Genomic DNA, 22,993 nt, shown 5'->3' on the forward strand with positions numbered 1-22,993 from the left:
GTAACATTAGCATTTATATGTAGTTTTATCTGGACATGGAAAAAATACTATCAGAATAGGGATAGGGTTTAAGGTTAGGGCAAGAAGAAAAACCACTTCGAGAAAGGACATCCATTGGCGAAGATCTTCATGAGATGGAAACAACGTGGAACTATCATTTGTGGAAGATTAAGAAGGGCATTAATAAAATGCCATGTGCTAAAATAGTGACATTTGTTCAGAGTTTATAATGTCAATTTAAAAGACTGTTTGTTTTAAAAAGCTTTTGTAGAACTTTGTACAAACTTACTGTGTTATTCTGAACATGAAAATTTGTGTGGATCTGATTTAAATATCTTGTTAACTGTTATGCATGTGCAGTAATGAATATTGACTGATGATTCAAACTAGCAGGTTGTTTATCAATACATGTGTACAGTAGACACCTTGCTGAAACATAAACCAATCAGGGGATTGAAAATGTAAACCAAATCAGCCTACAGTGCAATATACATGCTTATACAGCCAAGGAAATGTTCCATAGTGCAACATGCATACACTTATGTGGAATATCCCAGGCATATCTACTTTCAAGAGTAAATTTCGTTGATCAGGAATTGTATACATGGTCTCAAATAGTTTCAAGTATTTTTTTAACACTCCTACTCATACAGTTGCCATGTTTTCATAACACAAATTTTTACATCATTTTCCTAGTCTATTTAAGGCACGTAATTCCTTGTAACTGGCCAGTGTGGCCTGTAGGTTAGACATGTGAGATTCGTTTCAGGAACCTGTTATGCGTAATTCACCGCATGGTTGAGTTCGTGGTGCGGGAGGGGCCAATGTTCGAGGCCATGATTATGAATAGGGAAATAAATAACCCAATGTTCAAGTAAGTATATTATCTTCCTGTTTTTGCATGATTGGATATTTTTGTGGCTTTTACTGTGGATATAGTGGTTTTCTTTTTCTCTTGTATCTCTTGGCTGCTAAGTCTAAATCAGCATATATATGTATAAATATAATTTATGTAACCTTTTTTGATAAAAGCCTACCTTTTCTGACATAACCGAACCTTTTCTGACTACTGTCCCCTGCTGTGATGATACAAGTGTACACTTACTGGTTTGTCCTGCTCATTCCCATACTGATGATGGGAGTGTACACTTAGTGGCCTGTCCTGCTCATTCCCATATTGATTAGGGCAGTGTACACTTACTGGTTTGTCCTGCTCATTCCCATACTGATGACGGGAGTGTACACTTAGTGGCTTGTCCTGCTCATTCCCATATTGATAATGGGAGTGTACACTTACTGGTTTGTCCTGCTCATTCCCATACTGATGATGACAGTGTTCACTTACTGGTTTGTCCTGCTCATTCCCATACTGATGATGGGAGTGTACACTTACTGGTTTGTCCTGCTCATTCCCATACTGATGACGGGAGTGTACACTTACTGGTTTGTCCTGCTCATTCCCATACTGATGACGGGAGTGTACACTTACTGGTTTGTCCTGCTCATTCCAATTCTGATGACGGGAGTGTACACTTACTGGTTTGTCCTGCTCATTCCCATACTGATGACGGGAGTGTACACTTACTGGTTTGTCCTGCTCATTCCCATACTGATGACGGGAGTGTACACTTACTGGTTTGTCCTGCTCATTCCCATTCTGATGACGGGAGTGTACACTTACTGGTTTGTCCTGCTCATTCCCATACTGTAACGGGAGTGTACACTTACTGGTTTGTCCTGCTCATTCCCATACTGATGACGGGAGTGAACACTTACTGGTTTGTCCTGCTCATTCCCATTCTGATGACGGGAGTCTTCACTTACTGGTTTGTCCTGCTCATTCCCATACTGATGACGGGAGTCTTCACTTACTGGTTTGTCCTGCTCATTCCCATACTGATGACAGGAGTGTACACTTACTGGTTTATCCTGCTCATTCCCATACTGATGACGGGAGTGTACAGTTACTGGTTTGTCCTGCTCATTCCCATACCGATGACGGTAGTGTACACTTACTGGTTTGTCCTGCTCATTCTCATACTGATGATGGTAGTGTACACTTACTGGTTTGTCCTGCTCATTCTCATACTGATGACAGGAGTGTACACTTACTGGTTTATCCTGCTCATTCCCATACTGATGACAGGAGTGTACACTTACTGGTTTATCCTGCTCATTCCCATACTGATGACAGGAGTGTTCACTTTCTGGTTTGTCTTGCTCATTCCCATGCTGATGATGGGAGTGTACACTTACTGGTTTGTCTTGCTCATTCCCATACTGATGATGGGAGTGTACACATACTGGTTTGTCCTGCTCATTCCCATTCTGATGATGGGAGTGTACACTTACTGGTTTGTCTTGCTCATTCCCATACTGATGACGGGAGTGTACACTTACTGGTTTGTCCTGCTCATTCCCATACTGATGATGACAGTCTTCACTTACTGGTTTATCCTGCTCATTCCCATACTGATGACAGGAGTGTTCACTTTCTGGTTTGTCTTGCTCATTCCCATACTGATGATGGGAGTGTACACTTACTGGATTGTCTTGCTCATTCCCATGCTGATGATGGGAGTGTACACTTACTGGTTTGTCTTGCTCATTCCCATACTGATGATGGGAGTGTACACATACTGGTTTGTCCTGCTCATTCTCATACTGATGACAGGAGTGTACACTTACTGGTTTATCCTGCTCATTCCCATACTGATGACGGGAGTGTACACTTACTGGTTTGTCCTGCTCATTCCCATACTGATGACGGGAGTCTTCACTTACTGGTTTGTCCTGCTCATTCCCATACTGATGACAGGAGTGTACACTTACTGGTTTATCCTGCTCATTCCCATACTGATGACGGGAGTGTACAGTTACTGGTTTGTCCTGCTCATTCCCATACTGATGACGGGAGTGTACACTTACTGGTTTGTCCTGCTCATTCTCATACTGATGACGGGAGTGTACACTTACTGGTTTGTCCTGCTCATTCCCATACTGATGACGGGAGTGTACACTTACTGGTTTGTCCTGCTCATTCCCTTACTGATGATGGGAGTGTACACTTACTGGTTTGTCTTGCTCATTCCCATACTGATGACGGGAGTGTACACTTACTGGTTTGTCCTGCTCATTCTCATACTGATGACGGGAGTGTTCACTTTCTGGTTTATCCTGCTCGGTTGGGTTTAAAAGACTGGCCAGACCGGACCATTTCCAAATCATAAAAAAAACAAAAAAACAAAAACAATTAACAGCTAATTACATATTAGTATTAAATATATATATAATACATAAGTTGCATATAATTTTTGATAATGTTTGGATAGACACCGTTTGAACAATATACTCATCAAAAAGAAACCCATACAGAGAAAGTTGCATCAAAAATAGCATAAATTTATCAGGGTCCAATAACAAACCTTCTTCAAAAATAAATGTGCAAGTCAAACAATAATCAATTGCACTTTAGACGCAAATTACTCTACTATATTTCACACAACCACTCTGTAAAAATAGTAATAATCATTCTAATTTGTCTCCTTGTAAAAATAGTAATAATCATTCTAATTTGTCTCCTTTTTAGATTATCATTAAATATGAATAATCATATAATGCACATGTATTATCTGAAAGGAATGTTTGACCATTTGTAATTCGTAAACATGAAAAGGAAGACATTTTTAAATGTTAAACAAAGTTAAAATGTATTGTTTACAATTTGTATATAAATTATAAATGCACTTCACTTCACAAAACAATACATATTTTTGTATTTTTATACACCTTCCAGATCGGCCATAATTTTATACCCGACTTTCTTTTCCGGATCGGAAAGGCGATTTTGGTTTGTACGGAATTTGTCCTGTCCAGCTAGTCTTTTATACCAAACCTGCTCTTTCCCATACCGATGATTGAAGTGTACACTAACTGGTTTGTTTTTCTCATTATGTGTTCACTCCGATACTGGTTTGTTTTGTCAATACTGTCTCAGTTCCATTTCTAAAATGACAAATAGCAGATTCCGATCGATTTTAAACATACTGCATATTAATTCTTTTCTGAAAGGAGTCGGCCAGAAGTTTTTGATATTTTGCTTTTTAATCAGTCTTTCCCTTAAGTTTCAATTTCAACAACAATGTTTGATGAAGAAATATTATGAGAAATGAGTTTTATATGTGAAATTATTATATGACCTCTGAATGTGCAAAATATTATCTGTTACAGTTTAATGTACTGGAACTTCACAGCTTAAGTATTTAAATTAGACCTGACTTACAATTAGAAAATTTTAAAAAGTTTTTTTGAATTTTTGAAGAACAAGCAGTAGTTTTTCCTTGTTATAATGTCATTTTGTCAGATTGGGAATCTCAGCAACAAACTATTGACATAGAACAGGTGGACATTGACAGTGTAGCGAGTCAATCCCCTTCAAATAGTTCCTAGGCTATGTCTCTTGATCAATGAGTGAGAAACAATGTTCAAGCCTTAAAGGCACCTTTGATGAGTTTGTTATGCCTCTGGTGTAAATGTAAGAGTGTGTTTACAGGTTCCTGTTTGATAACCAGAGTCCAGCCCATGTTTACTACCGATGGAAGTTGTTCTCTATTTTAAATGTGAGTATGCTACCTATTGCTTGCAAGTAATGGTGTAATATAGCCTTTTTAGCTTACCTTAGCCGTAGGCTGAGGGTGAGCTATTAGGATCAATAATTGTCCGTCATCCGTCCAAACTTAGTTTGTTAACACTTTAGTGGTCACATTTTTGCCTCAAATGTCACCAAACTTGGTCAGGATGTTTGTTCCAGTAATTACTCGGACGAGTTTGAATATTGGTAATCTGGGGTCAAAAACTAGGTCACCGAGCCCAAATATGGAAAAACCTTGTTAACACTCTAGAGGTAACATTTTCAGCCCAAATACCTGGAAATTTGTCAGAAAAGTTGTTTTGATGATTTCTAGCTCAAGTTCGAATATGGGTCATCTGGGGTCAAAAACTTATGTAAATTTAACTAACATTAAACTGCTGAACAGTAATCTAAATTACTCTACAATACTAATAATTCATCATACCATCTGCAGGGTGATCAGCCATACAAGTGGCGACTGGAGGAATTCAGGATGTTCAAGAGCGGGTCATACTGGAAGCCCCCGCCCCTCAACCCATATACCCAGGGGATGCCTGAGGAACTGGTAGACCCGGGCGATCTAGACGTTATACCCGAGGACCAAATACCAGATAACCCATATGACGCTGTGCAGAAGGGAAAACTCACTGACAGGTTGGGCTTACACCATATAAAATAACATTGAACTGAAGATCAGTTGTAACATGTAGGTCAGAGTGTGGTTGCCATTAACCTTCTTGATATTTTAGGGTTATGAGAACAACTTGGGGATTTTTTGTTTTAAGCTCATCAATTTGGTTTTGTGATTGTATAAATGCAGGATTTTGCATTTTTCTTCCGGAAGTTGTTACCCACATGTGAAGACTTTTTTCACAAATAATAATTTCTTGCATGTTTCAACAATGTTCGATGGAATGGTGAAATAGCATATCACAACCATGATTCAACAAACCATTCAATGGAACATTATCATAGCAATTATTTCTACTGTGAATATGAACCACACTTAATAAAAGTTAAACCAAAGCATGCTCCCCTGCATTTTGCAGCCAGCGTGATCGTCTAGAAGACATTCTGCGAGACCTGTCCCCGGAGCGTCCCAAGGTTGGTGAGGCCATGGTCTGGTGTCTGGACCACGCTGACTCTGCAGAGGAGGTGGTGGAGTGCATCTCTGAGGCTCTTTCCATACTCCAGACTCCCATTCCAAAAAAGGTACAACTTTTTGATTGCCCTTATTTTTAAGAGAAAGATGCAGGTTTTGTCATATTCTTAGTTTCATTGTAGCCTTCAAAAGCATTTATCTTGGTCTCAACTTAAAAATAGTGAAAAAAAGACAGAAAGTTATTTACAAGCTTGGTACCTATACTAACAATAAAAATGTTCTTGTGTATGAAGTTCCTTCAGTCTTGTAAACATATTTGATGAGATTCATTCCTTTATCAACTGTTTATCATTACAGTTGTCATCAGCTTCTGATATTAGTGTCGGAAATTTAAAAAAAAACACTGTGCATACAAAAGATATGCCTAAGTATAATCTACAGAATGATGATTGTGAACAATTTGTTGTTTACTTCCTTGTTTTTATATATATCAATAAATACATAGCATGGCCTTAAAAAATGGGGCAATTTTCAGAATTAAGTTATCCTTCATGGTTTTCTAAATAACCTGATATTGTTGTCTACACAGTTTTTCTTATTCGGCTATGATACAAGTAGAAGTATTTTTAAAGTTCTAATAACATTATTATTTTAAAATGATACTTCGAATGAAGTTGACACTGTGTTTGACTTTTTCAGATTGCTAGGTTGTTTCTAGTGTCAGATATCCTCTTCAACAGTAGTGCTAAAGTCCCGAATGCTTCCTTCTACCGAAGACAGTAAGTAGAGAAGGGATATAATTACAGGACACTTCTGATTACCTGTATCACGTCCATTTCGGTGTGTAAACGCGGATGCATGTTTATACATCGAACAAGAAGTGATACAGTTAAAAAAAAGTGTAATATCATACTTTTCCTTATAACATATGTCTATTTTGATATTTTTATTACCATAAATGACTGATTATAAGACGCTAGTGAATATAGGACGCAGGCAAAAAAAAATCCGTTAAAAACTCAAGAAAAAAACTTTTAACCTTTACTATGGGTAATTGGACGCGATGAAAAATGTTAAAGTCGTCTGCCACCATTAGCCACCTTATTTGTTTACAATGACAATTTTTTTTTTTTTATCAAAATGGCGATGGTGTACCATGCAATATTAGATACAAAGCAAAATATGGTTCTTTGTTTCATGTTATTATTAATCAGGAAATATAACTCTATCTTTTATATTATATCATTTTGTCCCGTTACTATGCAACTTTGAAATTCTGGTTAAGGTTTCGCATGTTAGCACACATAGGTTAATATTTCAGCAACTACGTGAGATATTGCATTGAGACTTTATTCAATGGTACTCAACCATCCAACCTACTTGAATAACCCAAGTTAGATAACTGTATTTTGCAAATAAATGGTGCTTTGTTATTGGAAATTCTGGTTAAAACTTTGCATGCAACCACATTCATCTCAGCAAGTACATCATGTATTGCATTAAAATCTAATTTTACAGTGATCCATGTTTCGCCAAAAGTTTCGAATCCATTCACTGAAAAGCGTTGAATAGTCGAGCGTGCTGTCTCTGTGACAGCTCTTGTTTGTATGACATTGCTGGAACAATAAAGCAAGCTGATTATCAACCTCCTGTGCAGCACATGTAAAACGTGCTGATTTTTATTCTCGTGTGTTTGAGGGTCTGTGTGTTTGAGGGTCTGTGTGTTTGAGTGTCTGTGTGTTTGAGTGTCTGTGTGTTTGAGTGTCTGTGTGTTTGAGTGTCTGTGTGTTTGAGGGTCTGTGTGTTTGAGTGTCTGTGTGTTTGAGTGTCTGTGTGTTTGAGGGTCTGTGTGTTTGAGGGTCTGTGTGTTTGAGTGTCTGTGTGTTTGAAGGTCTGTGTGTTTGAGTGTCTGTGTGTTTGAGGGTCTGTGTGTTTGAGGGTCTGTGTCTGTGTGTTTGAGGGTCTGTGTGTTTGAGGGTCTGTGTGTTTGAGGGTCTGTGTGTTTGAGGGTCTGTGTGTTTGAGGGTCTGTGTGTTTGAGTGTCTGTGTGTTTGAGGGTCTGTGTGTTTGAGTGTCTGTGTGTTTGAGTGTCTGTGTGTTTGAGGGTCTGTGTGTTTGAGGGTCTGTGTGTTTGAGTGTCTGTGTGTTTGAGGGTCTGTGTGTTTGAGTGTCTGTGTGTTTGAGTGTCTGTGTGTTTGAGGGTCTGTGTGTTTGAGGGTCTGTGTGTTTGAGGGTCTGTGTGTTTGAGTGTCTGTGTGTTTGAGGGTCTGTGTGTTTGAGGGTCTGTGTGTTTGAGGGTCTGTGTGTTTGAGTGTCTGTGTGTTTGAGGGTCTGTGTGTTTGAGTGTCTGTGTGTTTGAGGGTCTGTGTGTTTGAGTGTCTGTGTGTTTGAGGGTCTGTGTGTTTGAGGGTCTGTGTGTTTGAGTGTCTGTGTGTTTGAGGGTCTGTGTGTTTGAGTGTCTGTGTGTTTGAGTGTCGCCACTTGATTTTGTTTCTTTGATCAATTATTCAATCGATTGTTTAATTGAACACCCTTACTATGTTTAACATATGAAATTCATGGCTTCACTTTTTTATATCCTTGATGTGCGTGCATCTTTATTTATGACCGATAATTGACATGGTAACTGCAATAATTGATGTATTGTGCCATTGTATTGTCATAAACTGCATGACATAGATGATAGACAGCACAAGACTTGCATGAATTGTTCTATTCTAGGTTTCAGAAGAAACTTCCGGAGATATTCAGAGATGTACATGAGGCTTATGATAACATTGATAGCAGGCTGAAAGCTGAACAGTTTAAGGTAAATGGGGGAAAGGATTCCATGTCGGTGAATGCACATTGTCTACAAAAATGTTGTAAATCATACACACTACTAAAAACAATATGGTATTTACATAACAGTTGTTTCCTCTTATCTTGCAGTAAAAGGAAATTACATGCAATTCATCTCTTTCAAGTACATATTGCTTCTCCATAGTGTAGCAAATTGTTCATGTGTATTTAAGGACTTGGCAACATTGAGCCATAATATGTTTTAATTGTTAGAATTTGAAAACAAGGAATGAAACTTAGATCCTTTAAGGCATTCACCACAGATATGGCCTTGCTCCAGCCATAGATGATGCTATGTTTTTGGACCTTAGAGGATGGATGTAAATATACTTCAAACATTATAGTTACTGGGATAAGACTGAACCTTGGAATAGGTTGGTGTATAAACTATGTTGTGTGGTTGCAGCAAAAGGTGATGCTGTGTTTCCGTGCGTGGGAAGACTGGGCTATCTACCCTAATGACTACCTGATCAACCTCCAGAACATCTTTCTTGGCCTCGTGCCTAAACAGGTGAGGCCTCCAAATATGTGCTAGCCTGTCCAAAGATCACCACGTGAGGCCCCACAATATATCTTAGTCTGTTACAAGAGCACCAGGTGAGGCTCCGTTAATGAGTGTTAGCTTGTCCAAAGATCACCTGGTGAGGCTCCGTTAATGAGTGTTAGCTTGTCCAAAGATCACCTGGTGAGGCTCCGTTAATGAGTGTTAGCTTGTCCAAAGATCACCTGGTGAGGCTCCGTTAATGAGTGTTAGCTTGTCCAAAGATCAGGCCCTACAATATGTGATAGCCAGTTAAAAGATCATCAGGTAAGGCCCTGCAATATGTGATAGCCAGTTAAAAGATCATCAAGTAAGGCCCTGCAATATGTGTTAACCTGTCACAAGATGAGGCCCCGAAATATGTCACCATGGGACCATTTTGTCAAGATTCCTAGGGCCAATTTCATACATAGGTGATATTTTTTACAGTACTTTTCAAGGTTTGATAATATCTCATCATGTGTATCATCATCATCAGTACATAACTGCTTCTAGGATGCTTAATGAAATGACCCACAGGGGATGAATCGCTTGGATCACTTGATACTTGTCTCTTACAAACTTGAATGTTGGCCAGAATGTATTTATACAGAACCTGGTTACCTTGACCATAAATTTTCTATCGAACCGGCCCGTTGTGTGTCTTTTAGAGAGTCCTACTCAGCAAACTAGAAATCTGCTAAATTTGATGATCAGTCATGATGAGAGTCAGAATTATGAATCACATGACAAGCTTTGGTAATTAGTTGAATATAAGTAATTTTGAATGAACTGATTATGAATTTTAGTCTGTGTTTTATATAAATAGCTAAGGTATTGTTTTTTGTATAAATAGCCAAGGTATTGTGAATTGCCTTGGTGTTGTTAGCAGCTTTGTTATCAGCATAAATGTGCAAAACCTTTCACCTTGGCCATAACTCTTATTCAAATGAATATTGATATATACGTTTCCAGAGACAATACACTTAAGGCACACAACTCTTCCTTTACGGGTGAAAATTGTTTGTAGTTCAAGTGTCTGGCTCTCAACCAACAAGTTGAGGTTTAAGCCTCACCAGGAATGCATTCTCTTCTTCTCTAAAAATGGCACCAGTCCTGGTTTCTACGCAGCTTAATTAAAGCAGCTGTTCTCACAATCAACTCATAAATTGTATAAACACTGGCTTTAATTATTGTCGAGTTATGTCCTTTGTTTGATTCACAAACACAGAAGCATTGTAGTTTGCTCCTTCCTCTCGTAAGATGACCATATCAAAGAAATAATTCCTTAACAGCAGGCTACACAGAGAGAGCCGCCATCCCCAAATGCAGACTTTGATGGAGATCCACTACCGGACCCAGACTTTGATGGAATCCCACTTATCCCTGGTGAACTCGCAATAGGACAACCTGCTGTACGAGAGCCAGAAAGACGAGAGGACTTTGACGGCATGCCCCTCGGGGAGGACCTAGATGGGGAACCACGTAAGTGCATTAGATAATTGTATTTGGATAATGTTAAAATCAACTTTATTGTAGGAAAGATCTTAAATGATGTGTATTGCAAGGTTTCTAATAAGAAAAGTTCATTCTAAATGTATAGGCTATTTTTAAGGGATCTGAAAACACAAAAGCTATACAAAAATGTAACAATTATCCATTCTTTCATGTTCACTAGTGGGAGAGGCTGACCTGGATGGAAGACCCCTGCCCATGGAGGAAGAGCCCCCGAAGAAGAAGGAGCCTGTTACTGCAAAGTTCACCAAATCCAAATGGGAGTCTGTGGACGAGACTGAACTAGAAGCTCAAGGTAGGTGTCAGAGGAAGAGAAAGGGGAGGTCTCTGTGTTCAAGGTGTGTGTTGGGGGAAGACAAAGTGGAAGTCAAGTGTGCTCAAGGTAAGTGTCATGGGAAGCCAAAGGAGAGGTCGCTGTGCTCATGGTGTGTGTCGGGGAAGACAAAGGTGAGGTCACTGTGCTTAAGGTGTGTGTTGGGCAAGACAGAGGGGGTATTCAGTGTGCTCAAGGTGAATGTCTGGGGAAGACAGGGGAGGTCACTGTGCTCAATGTGTGTGTCTGGGGAAGACAGGGGAGGTCAGTGTGCTCAAGGTGTGTGTCTGGGGAAGACAGGGGAGGTCACTGTCAGGGGATGTCAGTGTGCTCAAGGTGAGTGTCGGGGGGAAGACAGGGGAGGTCAGTGTGCTCAAGGTGCGTGTCCGGGGAAGACAGGGGAGGTCACTGTGCTCAAGGTGTGTGTCGGGGGAAGACAGGGGAGGTCACTGTGCTCAAGGTGTGTGTCCGGGGAAGACGGGGGAGGTCAGTGTGCTCAAGGTGAGTGTCTGGGGAAGACAGAGAGGAGGTCACTGTGCTCAAGGTGAAGACAGGGGAGGTCAGTGTGCACAAGGTGAGTGTCCGGGGAAGCCTGGGGAGGTCAGTGTGCTCAAGGTGAGTGTCCGGGGAAGACAGGGGAGGTCACTGTGCTCAAGGTGAGTGTCCGGGGAAGACAGGGGAGGTCACTGTGCTCAAGGTGTTTGCCTGGGGAAGACAGGGAAGGTCAGTGTGCTCAAGGTGTCTGGGGAAGACAGGGGAGGTCAGTGTGCTCAAGGTGTTTGTCCGGGGAAGACAGGGGAAGTCAGTGTGCTCAAGGTGAGTGTCTGGGGAAGACAGGGGAGGTCACTGTGCTCAAGGTGTGTGTTCGGGGAAGACAGGGGAGGTCAGTGTGCTCAAGGTGAGTGTCTGGGGAAGACAGGGGAGGTCACTGTGCTCAAGGTGTGTGTCCGGGGAAGACAGGGGAGGTCAGTGTGCTCAAGGTGAGTGTGTGGGGAAGACAGGGGAGGTCACTGTGCTCAAGGTGTGTGTCCGGGGAAGACAGGGGAGGTCAGTGTGCTCAAGGTGAGTGTCTGGGGAAGACAGGGGAGGTCACTGTGCTCAAGGTGTGTGTCCGGGGAAGACACGGGATGTCACTGTGCTCAAGGTGTGTGTCCGGGGAAGACAGGGGATGTCAGTGTGCTCAAGGTGTGTGTCCGGGGAGGACAGGGGAGGTCACTGTGCTCAAGGTGTGTGTCCGGGGAAGACAGAGGAGGTCAGTGTGCTCAAGGTGTGTGTACGGGGAAGACAGGGGAGATCAGTGTGCTCAAGGTGTGTGTCCGGGGAAGACAGGGGAGGTCAGTGTGCTCAAGGTGTGTGTACGGGGAAAACAGGGGAGGTCACTGTGCTCAAGGTGTGTGTCCGGGGAAGACGGGGGAGGTCAGTGTATGGGGAAGTCAGAGTGGAGATTACTGTGCTCTATTTGAGTGTAGGGGAAGACAAGGGAGGCTACTGTGCTCTATGTGAGGCTCAAGGTGGTTCATCCTTATGTAAAGCTAATCTGATAATGAGTGCTTATTGAAAGTCACATGTTTCAAACAGACAACACTGGCGTGCTAAGTTATTTTCAGGGTGGCAGGTATTTACATTCATATGATTTTCCTTTTTAGATTTAATTAATTTAGATTTAAAGTGATGTTCATGTATATGAGACATTTTATTTCGATTTTTTTCAGCGATGACCACATCAAAGTGGGACCTTCTCGGGGAGGATGAAAACAAGCAGGGAAATGAAGAAGACATTGATGGCCAGTAAGACCTAGTTGTAAAACTAATAGTTTTAGGATTTAGGAGGTAGTGGGTGTGGGTGGGTGTACAGGTGATCTAGTTTTATAGATATCTACCTATTATCTGGGCTTGTCATTTAAGATACCAGGCCCCAATTTCTCGAAAATTTTTAAGTACGTTAAATCAATAACATGCTCAGTAAAAATAACGCTCTCAGCTGAGTAGGTTAGCTAAATCCCATTTCTTGAACGTGCTCAATAAGCTACTCAACTGAGTAAAAATAACGCGATTATCTTTTCGGTCATTTCGGTTAAAAGAGAGCTCTTCGGTAAAAAAGGTAAGAAAGTATAAAGTTCGGGAAAATCTGACAACAGACGATAGAAATGGACAATGTAAGCAAAAGAGCTCCCAACTGGACAGAAGCAGAGAAAAGTTACTGCCTCGAGCTGATATCAGTCGAGTCCGATGTACTGTTCGGAACATTTCGAGGGGCCACACAAGGTGGCAAGCTAAAAAAAACAGCCTGGGAAGGCGTTTGTAAAAAGCTTAATGCGTAAGACACAGCCCTTTTGTTCACATTTTTTTTTATCAAACATGCATTATTACAGTAATTAAATAACTATACGATACAATAAACATGTTTATACAATAATTTATTATTTTGTCATATGATTTATTAAACGGTAAACAATACAGGCATGAATTTCAAACTTTTGAAAGAATCTTACCGCAAAGAATCTAGTGCCTTCTATCTTTCATTGGCTGCAACTGTATCATTTTTATTTAATTGTTAAGTCCTGGTTCACATATTTTATGTAACGTGTAAAGTTTAGTCCACCTGGTCCTTTGACGTTTATTATTTATTGTGCCAGACTCGAGACAGGGATACAGAAGAAATGTCAAAATAATAAAAAAATATCCCTGATCGCTCTCGATAATTGTGGCTATTGTAAATTTAGCTTCGATCATTGTGAAATATGCTAAAAGAATCCCGTAAAAATTGAACACACCGTTGAACACAGTTGTGTCTATTTTTATCAAGACACCTTCAGCATGATTTGTTTTCACTTCCTTTTTCTAAGTGTTTGTCGATGTAAGCTTTTATATATGAGAAATAGGTTTCTTTCCATTGTCTGTAAAAATCACATGTTAAATGTACTGGAATAACAGCAACTATTGTATTAATTGAACAAAATCTGAGAAAGTAGATATGGAAATTCAGCCCTATTTCCATGCGGTACTTTATGTTAACTTTCACTGATTATATGTAAATCATAATATCAGTATATTACAAAATGTTAACACGGCTACACGATAATTATACATCCATTTTTCTCACAAATATCAGATTTGCACTGTGTAAAAGTATGACCGCTTTCCCTCAGGTCTGACGAATGACTGATATTTTTGAAAACTTTACACATGTCAGGCATCGAACGATGACGTCATCTACACGAGCAATCAAACTGCGTGTGCGTGTTAAATCTGTGTGGTATAAAAGTTCATGTAATAGTGTATTGATTTTTTTTATCAACAGTCTTGACCCTTATTGGTTTAATACATAAGGATACATATACAACAACCTTCAATCGATCTATTTTTTATTTATTATGTCTTGCCATTACAGAACTATGGGATGTTCTGCAATGTATCACCATTAATCGCAATTAATCAGTCCCGTGCTTTTATAATATGCATTCTATTGAATGCTAGTCTTTGGAAAAAAAAATATGATATTGTTTTACAATATATTAACTTGTTTAATATTCTATGTCCTAATTTTGTTTTAAGATTGACGTTTTGTTTGTCACCCTAACATTATGATGTAGAACTCGATAGTATTTTGTATTTTTTTAGCTCTGGTCTGGTTACGAACATGAGGAGTGTTGACGAGATTAAGACGATGTGGAGAAACGCAAAAGGAAGAGGTTCGCTTAATACGCTTACTACGCTAAACTGTCTAACCCCGTTTGCTCTAACTCAGGAAAAATCGGGCTAGGTGGGATGTCTGACCTTCAAAATATAAACATCGGTCCTTCATATCCAGTTCGATCAGCAATTCTGGCCAAAAGAGTTGGAGCCAACGGGGTGCGGCTGTATTTAAAAGTTGAATAATTGTTCTTGTGTCGCCTGTACGTATGACTGACGGTCAGTCAAATATAAGGAACCGTTTGCCACAATGTATTATCTATAAAAAAGATAAAATTTACTTCAATATGCTGTACTATGTGAAGAATCTACGTCAATTAATTTGCCTTTGCTTTTAAATCACCGCCGCACGTATTTTGTTAATCGCATAGTGATATTTACTATAAAGCATTGTAGCTGTACTGATACTGGAATTTTGCTTTCTGTTTTCAATGCATTTTCATACACGGACGTTATTTTATTCAGTAAAAGAAAAGGTAGATAAAAGTAAAATGACTGGTGCTGGTGTGATTGAGCCCCTAACAGCATGCGAAGAGTTCGTTAGCAACCACATGTACGCTAACAATCAGTGCCAGTTGCTAGGGATTCCCGGAGGATCAGAAACAGGTGAGATTACTGAATTCGTACATATTTCGATTGTTGTGATTGTTCAATATGCATTATATTAACGTTACTCAATCGCCAAAATTCAAAACATGAGAAACATTAGAACGCTTTAAGGCCGTGCGTATTTGTGCGTAACGATCTGTAACTGTAATGCACCAGTCAGTAACCACGGCCCCTCCAGGTCAGGGGAATAGCGGGGACTTTGACTTTCGGTCCAGCCAACCCCAGGTAAAATCGCCACCCTACGGGAACGAAGTGATGGTCAAATCCCCGCGAATTGCCCCCGCACCCCAGGGAGCCTAAGTAAGGCAAATTCCCCGCTTTTTTGCGCAAATACAAAACCACCGCATTCAACCGGCACTGCGGGGCCACATGAAAGGTAAAAACACGGCCCATTTCCCCGGCTGTCCCCGGACCTGGTGGGGGCGTGGTTACAATTGACTTGTGCATAATTGTTAAGAATAATATATTGATTATTAATATGTTAATTCTTTTTTCAGCCACTTATGTTGCACAGTCATTACCAAGCGGCCAAGAGATTACTAGAGACGATGGTCTGATCGTGCTACACCTTGACGACAACATGAACATGTAACTTATACTTTACACAATAAACTGACAACTAATTATGTTAACATTTGCGAAAGGGAATATTTACCGAACTGTTGTCTGAACATGACCGTCTATCAATAGTAGTATTGCAATGGAAGTAGGTGATTATTGAAGAAGTACTATTTGACTTTATATGAAGAACATATTAGTTAAATTGTATGATGTGTATACAAAGTTCCTTGATGCATATCAGTTACTGAATGTATGTTTTGTTTTAGCTCGGATATAATACAAACCCCATGCCCAGTGCGAGATGAACAAGAATGTGATCGCCAGGAGGCAGAAAAGAAGCCGATGTTTAAAGGTGGTAACTAAACCTTTATATAAAATCATCAATCTGTTTGAAGGCCTCATGACCGCAATTACAGATAGCCTTTACATTCAATGAGCACATTTTAGAACTTAAATGTTATAGATTAAAGGCATAACACATGTTTGTCAATAAATGAAAATCAAGAAATAACATACTAAATATTTCTTAACAGGGAAGAAAAGCACACTGAAAAGGAAAGGAGAAAGAACGGAGGATTTGTACGATCTTGAGGAGCAGCGCTTGAACGCTGAATTAAAATCATTTAGGGCCCAAGAGAGGTATTGGACGGAAAAGAACAAAAGGGAGGCAGCAGTTCATGAACTTAACATTGAACTTTTGAAGAGAAGAGTCGAAAACGAAAACTATACTTAAAATATATTTAAATGAATGTAAAAATCCCAACATCATCTTAAGAACCAATTCTTCGTATTTGTCATTTTAGCTCGACTTTTCGAAGAATAAGGAGGGCTATACAACTCGCCCAACGTCTGCGTCCGGTTAACGTTTTAGGGCAATTTGGGCTTTTCACTATAAATCGAATAGCCTTCATCTAATTGACTTAATACTTCACACAGTCGTTCATGTCCGTTACAGGATGAGGTAAGGTTACTCCATATTATCCTTTATACAAATTATGGCCCCTGATTGATTATGGAACTTATGTTAAAGCAACTGTGCACCAGATGATTAATTTGCAAGAAAAAAGGAAATTGTCGAAAACTGACAAAAACTTGGAATTAATGTGTACAATTAATTGAAAATAACTAACTGAAGTACCACATAGTTTACAATTTATTTAGGTTTAACAGTTTTTCGTATTTTTCCATTAAACAAGAGGGTCCTGAATGCCCTGTATCGCTCACCTGGTCCAATTCAATTACCTTGCTGTAGTAAGTACATTCCGATCAGATTTCATATAGATATAGTAGAACTATGGCCTCAAAAGTTTTTTAACAATATTTGACTTGACTTTGTGACCTTGTTTTTGAACTCATATTACCATGTTTCAAACTTGACATAGACTTCATAAACACAAACATTCAGACATAGTTTCATGGTGATCAAATAGATAATGTAACCTCTACAGTGTTTACAAAGTTTTTTCTATAATTTGACCTAGTGGCCTGGTTTTTGACCTCTGATTACACAGTTTCAAACTCTACCTAAAGATCATCAAGAATAACCTTCTGATCAAGTTTCATGAGCATAATTATCGTTAACATGTTAACATGAGGATACATTTATAAATGTGACCTCTAGAGAGTTAGCAAGCTTTTCCTTCAATTTGACCTGGTGACCTCGTTTTTGGATCCACATGACCCAGATTTAAACTTGGCCTAGGGATTATTGATATTAACATTCTGTCCAAGTTTCTTTAAAATATGGTCATAAATGAAACCTCTATAGTGTTAATAGGCTTTTCATTTAATTTGACCAGGTGACCTAGTTTTTAGTCAATGAATCTACCATGTGAAGTTAAATGAATCTACCATGTTAAGATAAATGAATAACACTACTTTAAACTAAAACATAAAGGAAATTTACAGACAATGGAGGCCTAACATGTTCTTCACAATAACATAACATGAAATAGAACTTGACATGTATTTCATCTGTTTTTCAATAACATAACATAAAATAGAAATTGACATGTATTTCATCTGTTTTTCAATAACATAACATAAAATAGATATTGACATCTGTTTTTTTAAGTGCCATATTTCAAATATATTGATTGTCACATTTGCAAAAGGTACACTATGTAAAAGGATGATATGTACAGTTAATTCATGTGATAAAAGTTATATGACGTTATGAAAGTCTTTATGACCACATCTGCATATATACTTATGTGTTATTTGTTTTGTTGTTTAATATCAGGTAGTTTAAAGAGAGTTATTACAGAAATAAAGATTGTTAAACAAAATGCTTTTTTTTTTTACGAAAGTATCAAGGATATGGGCTTATGCATGAAACACCATTGGAACAGAAATATTTGATATGTCTCAAAAGACTAGCAATGGAAATATCACACTCGGAAGTAGCAAATGATCATCAGATGAGCAAAAAACATTAAGAGAAAATGCAATTTCTCTTAAACTGTCAGCATTCCAATTGAAAATTAGACATGTATATAATGATATAAAAAAAGTGGCAAAAATGGTATATCTGTGAGAGTGCAGCTTTAAATGTGCATACCAGTATATGCAAAATCTTAAACAAGATGTCCAGCCGACGCTGCTGCCGACATAACGCAGAGTAGTATAGTTCTCCATTCTTCATTCAGTTCAGCTAAAAACAGAATGATTCTTACTTTTTTCAAATACTCAAATACTGTCATAACAGTTACAGCACTTTTATGAAAAAGGAAACTGAACATATCAGTCAGGAGAAGAATGTTTGTGCTAAAACATCTCTGAAAAGAAGGCCATTGCCTGGATTTTGAATTTGAAAATGAAAGTCATGATCTGGTTGATCAACATCAAAACCGTCCAGACGATCAAATATGTCTCCATTATCTAGACCAAAGTTGTGGAGGAAGGAGCAGGTCAATATTATCTGGCAGCATCGCTGGGGCTGTACACGAAGGCCATATGAAAGGCAAGGAAACCTGCGCTTCAACACACCGTATGTCTGTTCAATAATGACTCGAGTCTTTACTAGGGCTCTGTTATATCTGAAATTTATACAACAATCATATCATGGGCATATAATTATACAACGCAATTAATGTTAAAGGTACTAGACACTAGATGGTCCCAAAGTTAGCAATAACATGATCCAGTATGAGTGAAATGTCACTTACACATCTAAACAAATTTTAGCACATCTTATCATTTACATATGTTACATTTCTTTTATTTGCCCTGCTTGGCATGAGTATCATACCTTTCCTGTGCTTGTGATCGTGTGTTCAGGTACGGCGTTAGAAGGTAACGTCGGCACGCATAACCACTGTCACCAAGCAAGTAACCATCCATGACACCTGTTCGACATATTATATAATACAACATCAAAATACATCAGACATAATCAAATGCGGTCAATAAGAACATGAATATTTACACCTCACACTGCTTTTCAGGCTTCAACATGTAAAAACTATTAATAATCACAAATTTCTTAATATATGATTTGGTGTATTTATTATTTTACAGTTTGCAATAATTTTAGAATCTTTGATTAATCTTACTAACGGTTTAAGAAAAATGCATAAAATATCAATTTTTGAACAATCTGCCATCTGATTTTTGTCAGCAGTCTTATATAAATGGTTTACATGGATTTTCTGAAAAGTTGGCTTGTTCCAGGACAAAAAAATCAAAATAAGTTGTCAAAACGTTCAATCTGTGAGAGTGCAGCTTTAAGAATATGAAACTGGAAGTTATGTCCATCAATTATTTTAATGAAAGTACCATATACAATTATTTTTTTAACTTTTTTTTCCAATTACTTTGTTTATTTAAAAAAAAAAAAAACTTTATTTTGCAAAAATCACAGATTTGTATAATAAAAAATCATTTTACATCAAGAATGATTCAAATTGAAAACATTTTAACAGAAATATTGACAACATGTTATGAAAATTTCAAGATTATGGAAGTTTTAGTACTGAAAGTTTTCACCCATTTTTAGGAAATAATCTACTTACAAACTTCCTTTAACAAACGCCCTGTTAAATTATGTATTACCATTTAAATATACCTGGCAATCTTAAACTCAGAAAATGTGTGTATTTGTATGGTTATATGACATTAAATGAGACATCAAAGTAAGAGAAAAATGCATTTTCATTGAAATACACGAGCATTGATTCATTTACCATTTTCCAAATCCAGGCATAAGGAAGATTGCCGGAATATGCGGGCATCATGGACACTTCCAGGCCACTTCACAACTACATTTTGAATCCGGAACCCAGCATCACATACCATCTGAAAATACAATGACAATTGTTGATTATGTTTCAGTCCAGTTGTTCATTTCTGGAGTAAGATTGAACAAAAATAATGAGTATTACAATGAAAAGTGAGTGTTTCTTCTTCATGATTGCAAGGAGTGTACTAGTGAAGATATAAGTACATTTAGAGCAAAAATTCATATGTCAGTCATTGAAATTAGACTTTCGGATAAACAAACCCGAATTCTTATACTATATTGCATGGAATCATGTTTTTGAACAAGCCCTGCTATATAAACTTCAGAAATTGAGCAAGCCCGGAAGACATTTTACTAGTGCGTGGCTTGCATGCTTGTGCTAATTTAGACCACTGATATATTATTAAAACCATGAAATTTACAGGAAGAACTTTCAATCATACTATCACCATTGGCATTGCCAAGGCAAGTGAGTACACTATGAAAGTTGTTATAAGCTACATGCGAAGGCCAAACAATTTACAAATACAACATTGCAGCTTGGTAAGGATGACCATTACATTTCGTATAAAACTAGAACATCTAAGATTTATTGACAACAAAACAGTTATGATCTTTTTTCAGACAGTTATATCATTTTCAGTTGTATCAGTATGTAAGTTCTCACCTGCACATTGATAGAGTGATAGCCCTTACGATTTACATAGTCCTCCTCATACTGGTGAGGGGCATTTATTCGTATGTGGGTTCCATCCACCAGTCCAATGACATTTGGAAATCCTGAAAACGCAAACTTCCAATTAACATGTGTAAATATTCTAAGAAATGAAGAAATAAATTTATTATTTAAATTTAATCCATTTACAGATATGGAGTAGAATGAGTAAATAACTAAGAGTTGGGTGGGAATGGTGGCGGGGTATATGCGATTATATCGACAATTTCATCCACAATATAATTTATATCTACAAATGTAATCAATGCACATCTACGTACAGTATATAAATATGATATTTTGACTGAAATATTTCCTTCACATTTAGATTCTAATCAAAAATTTATGTAAACTTTGTTGAAAGATATTGTACTTAAACCACATTCAGAAATGACAACTTCATTGTATTCTAATTCATCAGCTACTCCGATCACAGTACTATACATGTATTAAAATCGACATTGTTTACCTACCGTTTGCTTGTTCCTTATTTCACGTTGTATGGGTTATGATACATATATAAATTCCCGTGTAACACAATATTAATGCGTGTTTCCATTGCTTTCAATATCAAACATTTGTATTTCACTATCCATCAATAATTAAAAACAATTAGTTTACTTCCTTATTTCAGTTCACATTGTCATAACATTCATTTATGCGCATGCGTATGATTTTATTTTCATGCATGCGGATCCATGGCAGTATTAATTACAGTTTTTTATGAATAGGATATACAAATGTCAATACTTATCTCAGTATGATACAGCGTCAAACTACGTTAGAATGATACCATAAGTTGAGTGAAGTGGCACTAGAAAACGATCATTTGTTTGATAACTACGTTATATATGTCAGTATTTGGACATTGCTTTACATATAAGTGCAATAACTTGCGTTTACCAGGCATGTTAAATTTTATCGGCGTTCAATCATCGATCTCATGCAGTCGCGATTGGCTACGTCATAAGCGACAGGGATCGAAGGTTAAAGGTGTTTGTTTTGAATGTTATTCATCAGAACAGTAAACAGTTTCAAAGAAATATTAACATGTGCATGTTAATGAACATTATTTTGTCACTGGAACATTGGGGAATATCTCAATTGTGTATGGATAGGGAGTTACTTACCGGCAATGGAGAAGAACTCTGCCTTTACAGCATCTAAATCCCGACGGAACTGGATCTTCTTTCTTGCAACTCCAGAAAGTATAGCGACAGTGGTTTTGATGGCGCGGCAGACAGACGAAGCGGAAATGCCATGGACGTCACCAACAACGATATAGTGGGCTCCAGTTGCCAGAAAATGGAGAGAAACAAGTACGGAAAGAAGAGGGGGTAGTGGACAGGAGCGTCCAGTGGCTCGTTCCAAGTAAGGAAAAAGGATGTTGACGAGAAGAAGAATAGAATGAGGACGGAAACGATACCTCTGGAATATTTCAGGAGAAGATAGAGTCTCCAGAGGGTTTGAACGGTCTTGAAAGACCCTCGGAAACGGAAGATCACGAGTTCTCTGGCGTAGTATCTGCAGACGATGCTGTATGGCGGCCATATTTGAGAGAGAAATAACTGACTTAAATCAACTACCTAGTTGACTCAAATAACGTGCTCAACATCCAACTTAATTAAGTTATTGAGCAAGTTATTTTTTCGTGAAATGCAAATAATTAACGTGATCAAGCTGAGCACGTTAATAACGCGCTCAGCACATTTAACGTACTTAAGAATTTTCGAGAAATTGGGGCCAGCCCTGAGTTGAGTAAATGTGTTTGCAGTTAACATTGACGATTTGCATTAGCTTATAATGCCAGTTTGTCCCATTTTCAGAAACCTCTCCCACAACAACCAGTCCAACCTTTTACACAACAACCGGTCCAACCTCTTACACAGCAACCAGTCCAACCTCTCCAAAGGCAACCAGTCCAACTGTTCCCCAAGCTACAAGTCAAACCTCTCACACAGCAACCAGTCCAACCTTTATAAACAACAACCAGTCCAACCTTTCATACAGCAACCAGTCTAACCTTTTCCACAGCAACCAGTCCAACCTCTCTCTCATAAAACAGTCAAACTCTTCCACAACCAGTCCAACCTTTTAAACAGCAACCAGTCAAACCCCTCCCACAGCAACCAGTCAAACCTCTCCCACAGCAGCCAGTCAACCCCCTCCCACAGCAACCAGTCTAACCTCTTCCACAGCAACAAGTCGAACCTCCACAACATCAACCATTCTAACCCCTCCCACAGCAACCATT

At 38.5% G+C, this 22,993-nt stretch overlaps 2 protein-coding genes across 5 annotated transcripts in view; one reads left to right on the plus strand and one right to left on the minus strand.

Moving 5' to 3' along the window:
* Positions 1-22,993, plus strand: part of LOC128219066 (U2 snRNP-associated SURP motif-containing protein-like) — a 52,902-nt gene that overhangs the window by 26,698 nt on the left and 3,211 nt on the right. Inside the window, exons 10-24 of one of the 4 annotated variants that reach the window (XM_052926880.1) lie at positions 770-874; positions 4,553-4,619; positions 5,085-5,284; positions 5,680-5,842; positions 6,432-6,511; positions 8,454-8,541; positions 8,980-9,084; positions 10,389-10,578; positions 10,772-10,903; positions 12,634-12,709; positions 14,543-14,613; positions 15,080-15,220; positions 15,721-15,811; positions 16,051-16,136; positions 16,318-16,951. In XM_052926880.1, coding sequence (XP_052782840.1) covers positions 770-874; positions 4,553-4,619; positions 5,085-5,284; positions 5,680-5,842; positions 6,432-6,511; positions 8,454-8,541; positions 8,980-9,084; positions 10,389-10,578; positions 10,772-10,903; positions 12,634-12,709; positions 14,543-14,613; positions 15,080-15,220; positions 15,721-15,811; positions 16,051-16,136; positions 16,318-16,517 — 1,795 coding nt within the window. In that variant the 3' untranslated portion in view covers positions 16,518-16,951. Of the gene's footprint in view, positions 1-769; positions 875-4,552; positions 4,620-5,084; positions 5,285-5,679; positions 5,843-6,431; positions 6,512-8,453; positions 8,542-8,979; positions 9,085-10,388; positions 10,579-10,771; positions 10,904-12,633; positions 12,710-14,542; positions 14,614-15,079; positions 15,221-15,720; positions 15,812-16,050; positions 16,137-16,317; positions 16,952-22,993 lie in introns of those variants that run through there. The other 3 variants (XM_052926881.1, XM_052926883.1, XM_052926884.1) reach the window with 3 other exon arrangements.
* LOC128219067 (putative nuclease HARBI1) lies at positions 16,920-22,479 on the minus strand. The gene is made up of 5 exons (XM_052926885.1): positions 21,870-22,479; positions 20,692-20,804; positions 19,969-20,080; positions 19,035-19,131; positions 16,920-18,822 (listed from the first exon to the last, which is right to left on the minus strand). The coding sequence occupies exons 1-5, from the start codon at positions 22,288-22,290 to the stop codon at positions 18,531-18,533; spliced, it is 1,035 nt and encodes a 344-aa protein (XP_052782845.1). The 5' UTR covers positions 22,291-22,479; the 3' UTR covers positions 16,920-18,530.

The sequence above is a fragment of the Mya arenaria genome, chromosome 15 (assembly GCF_026914265.1).
Source record: "Mya arenaria isolate MELC-2E11 chromosome 15, ASM2691426v1".
NCBI lineage: Eukaryota > Metazoa > Mollusca > Bivalvia > Myida > Myidae > Mya > Mya arenaria.

Excerpts from the sequence above, each read along its gene's own strand:
- LOC128219067 (XM_052926885.1), bottom strand. The coding sequence starts at position 22,290 with ATGGCCGCCATACAGCATCGTCTGCAGATACTACGCCAGAGAACTCGT. Across the intron at positions 19,132-19,968 it reads ATGCCTGGATTTGGAAAATG|GTGTCATGGATGGTTACTTG; the intron begins GTAAATGAATCA and ends TATGTCGAACAG. Across the intron at positions 18,823-19,034 it reads CGATCACAAGCACAGGAAAG|ATATAACAGAGCCCTAGTAA; the intron begins GTATGATACTCA and ends TATAAATTTCAG.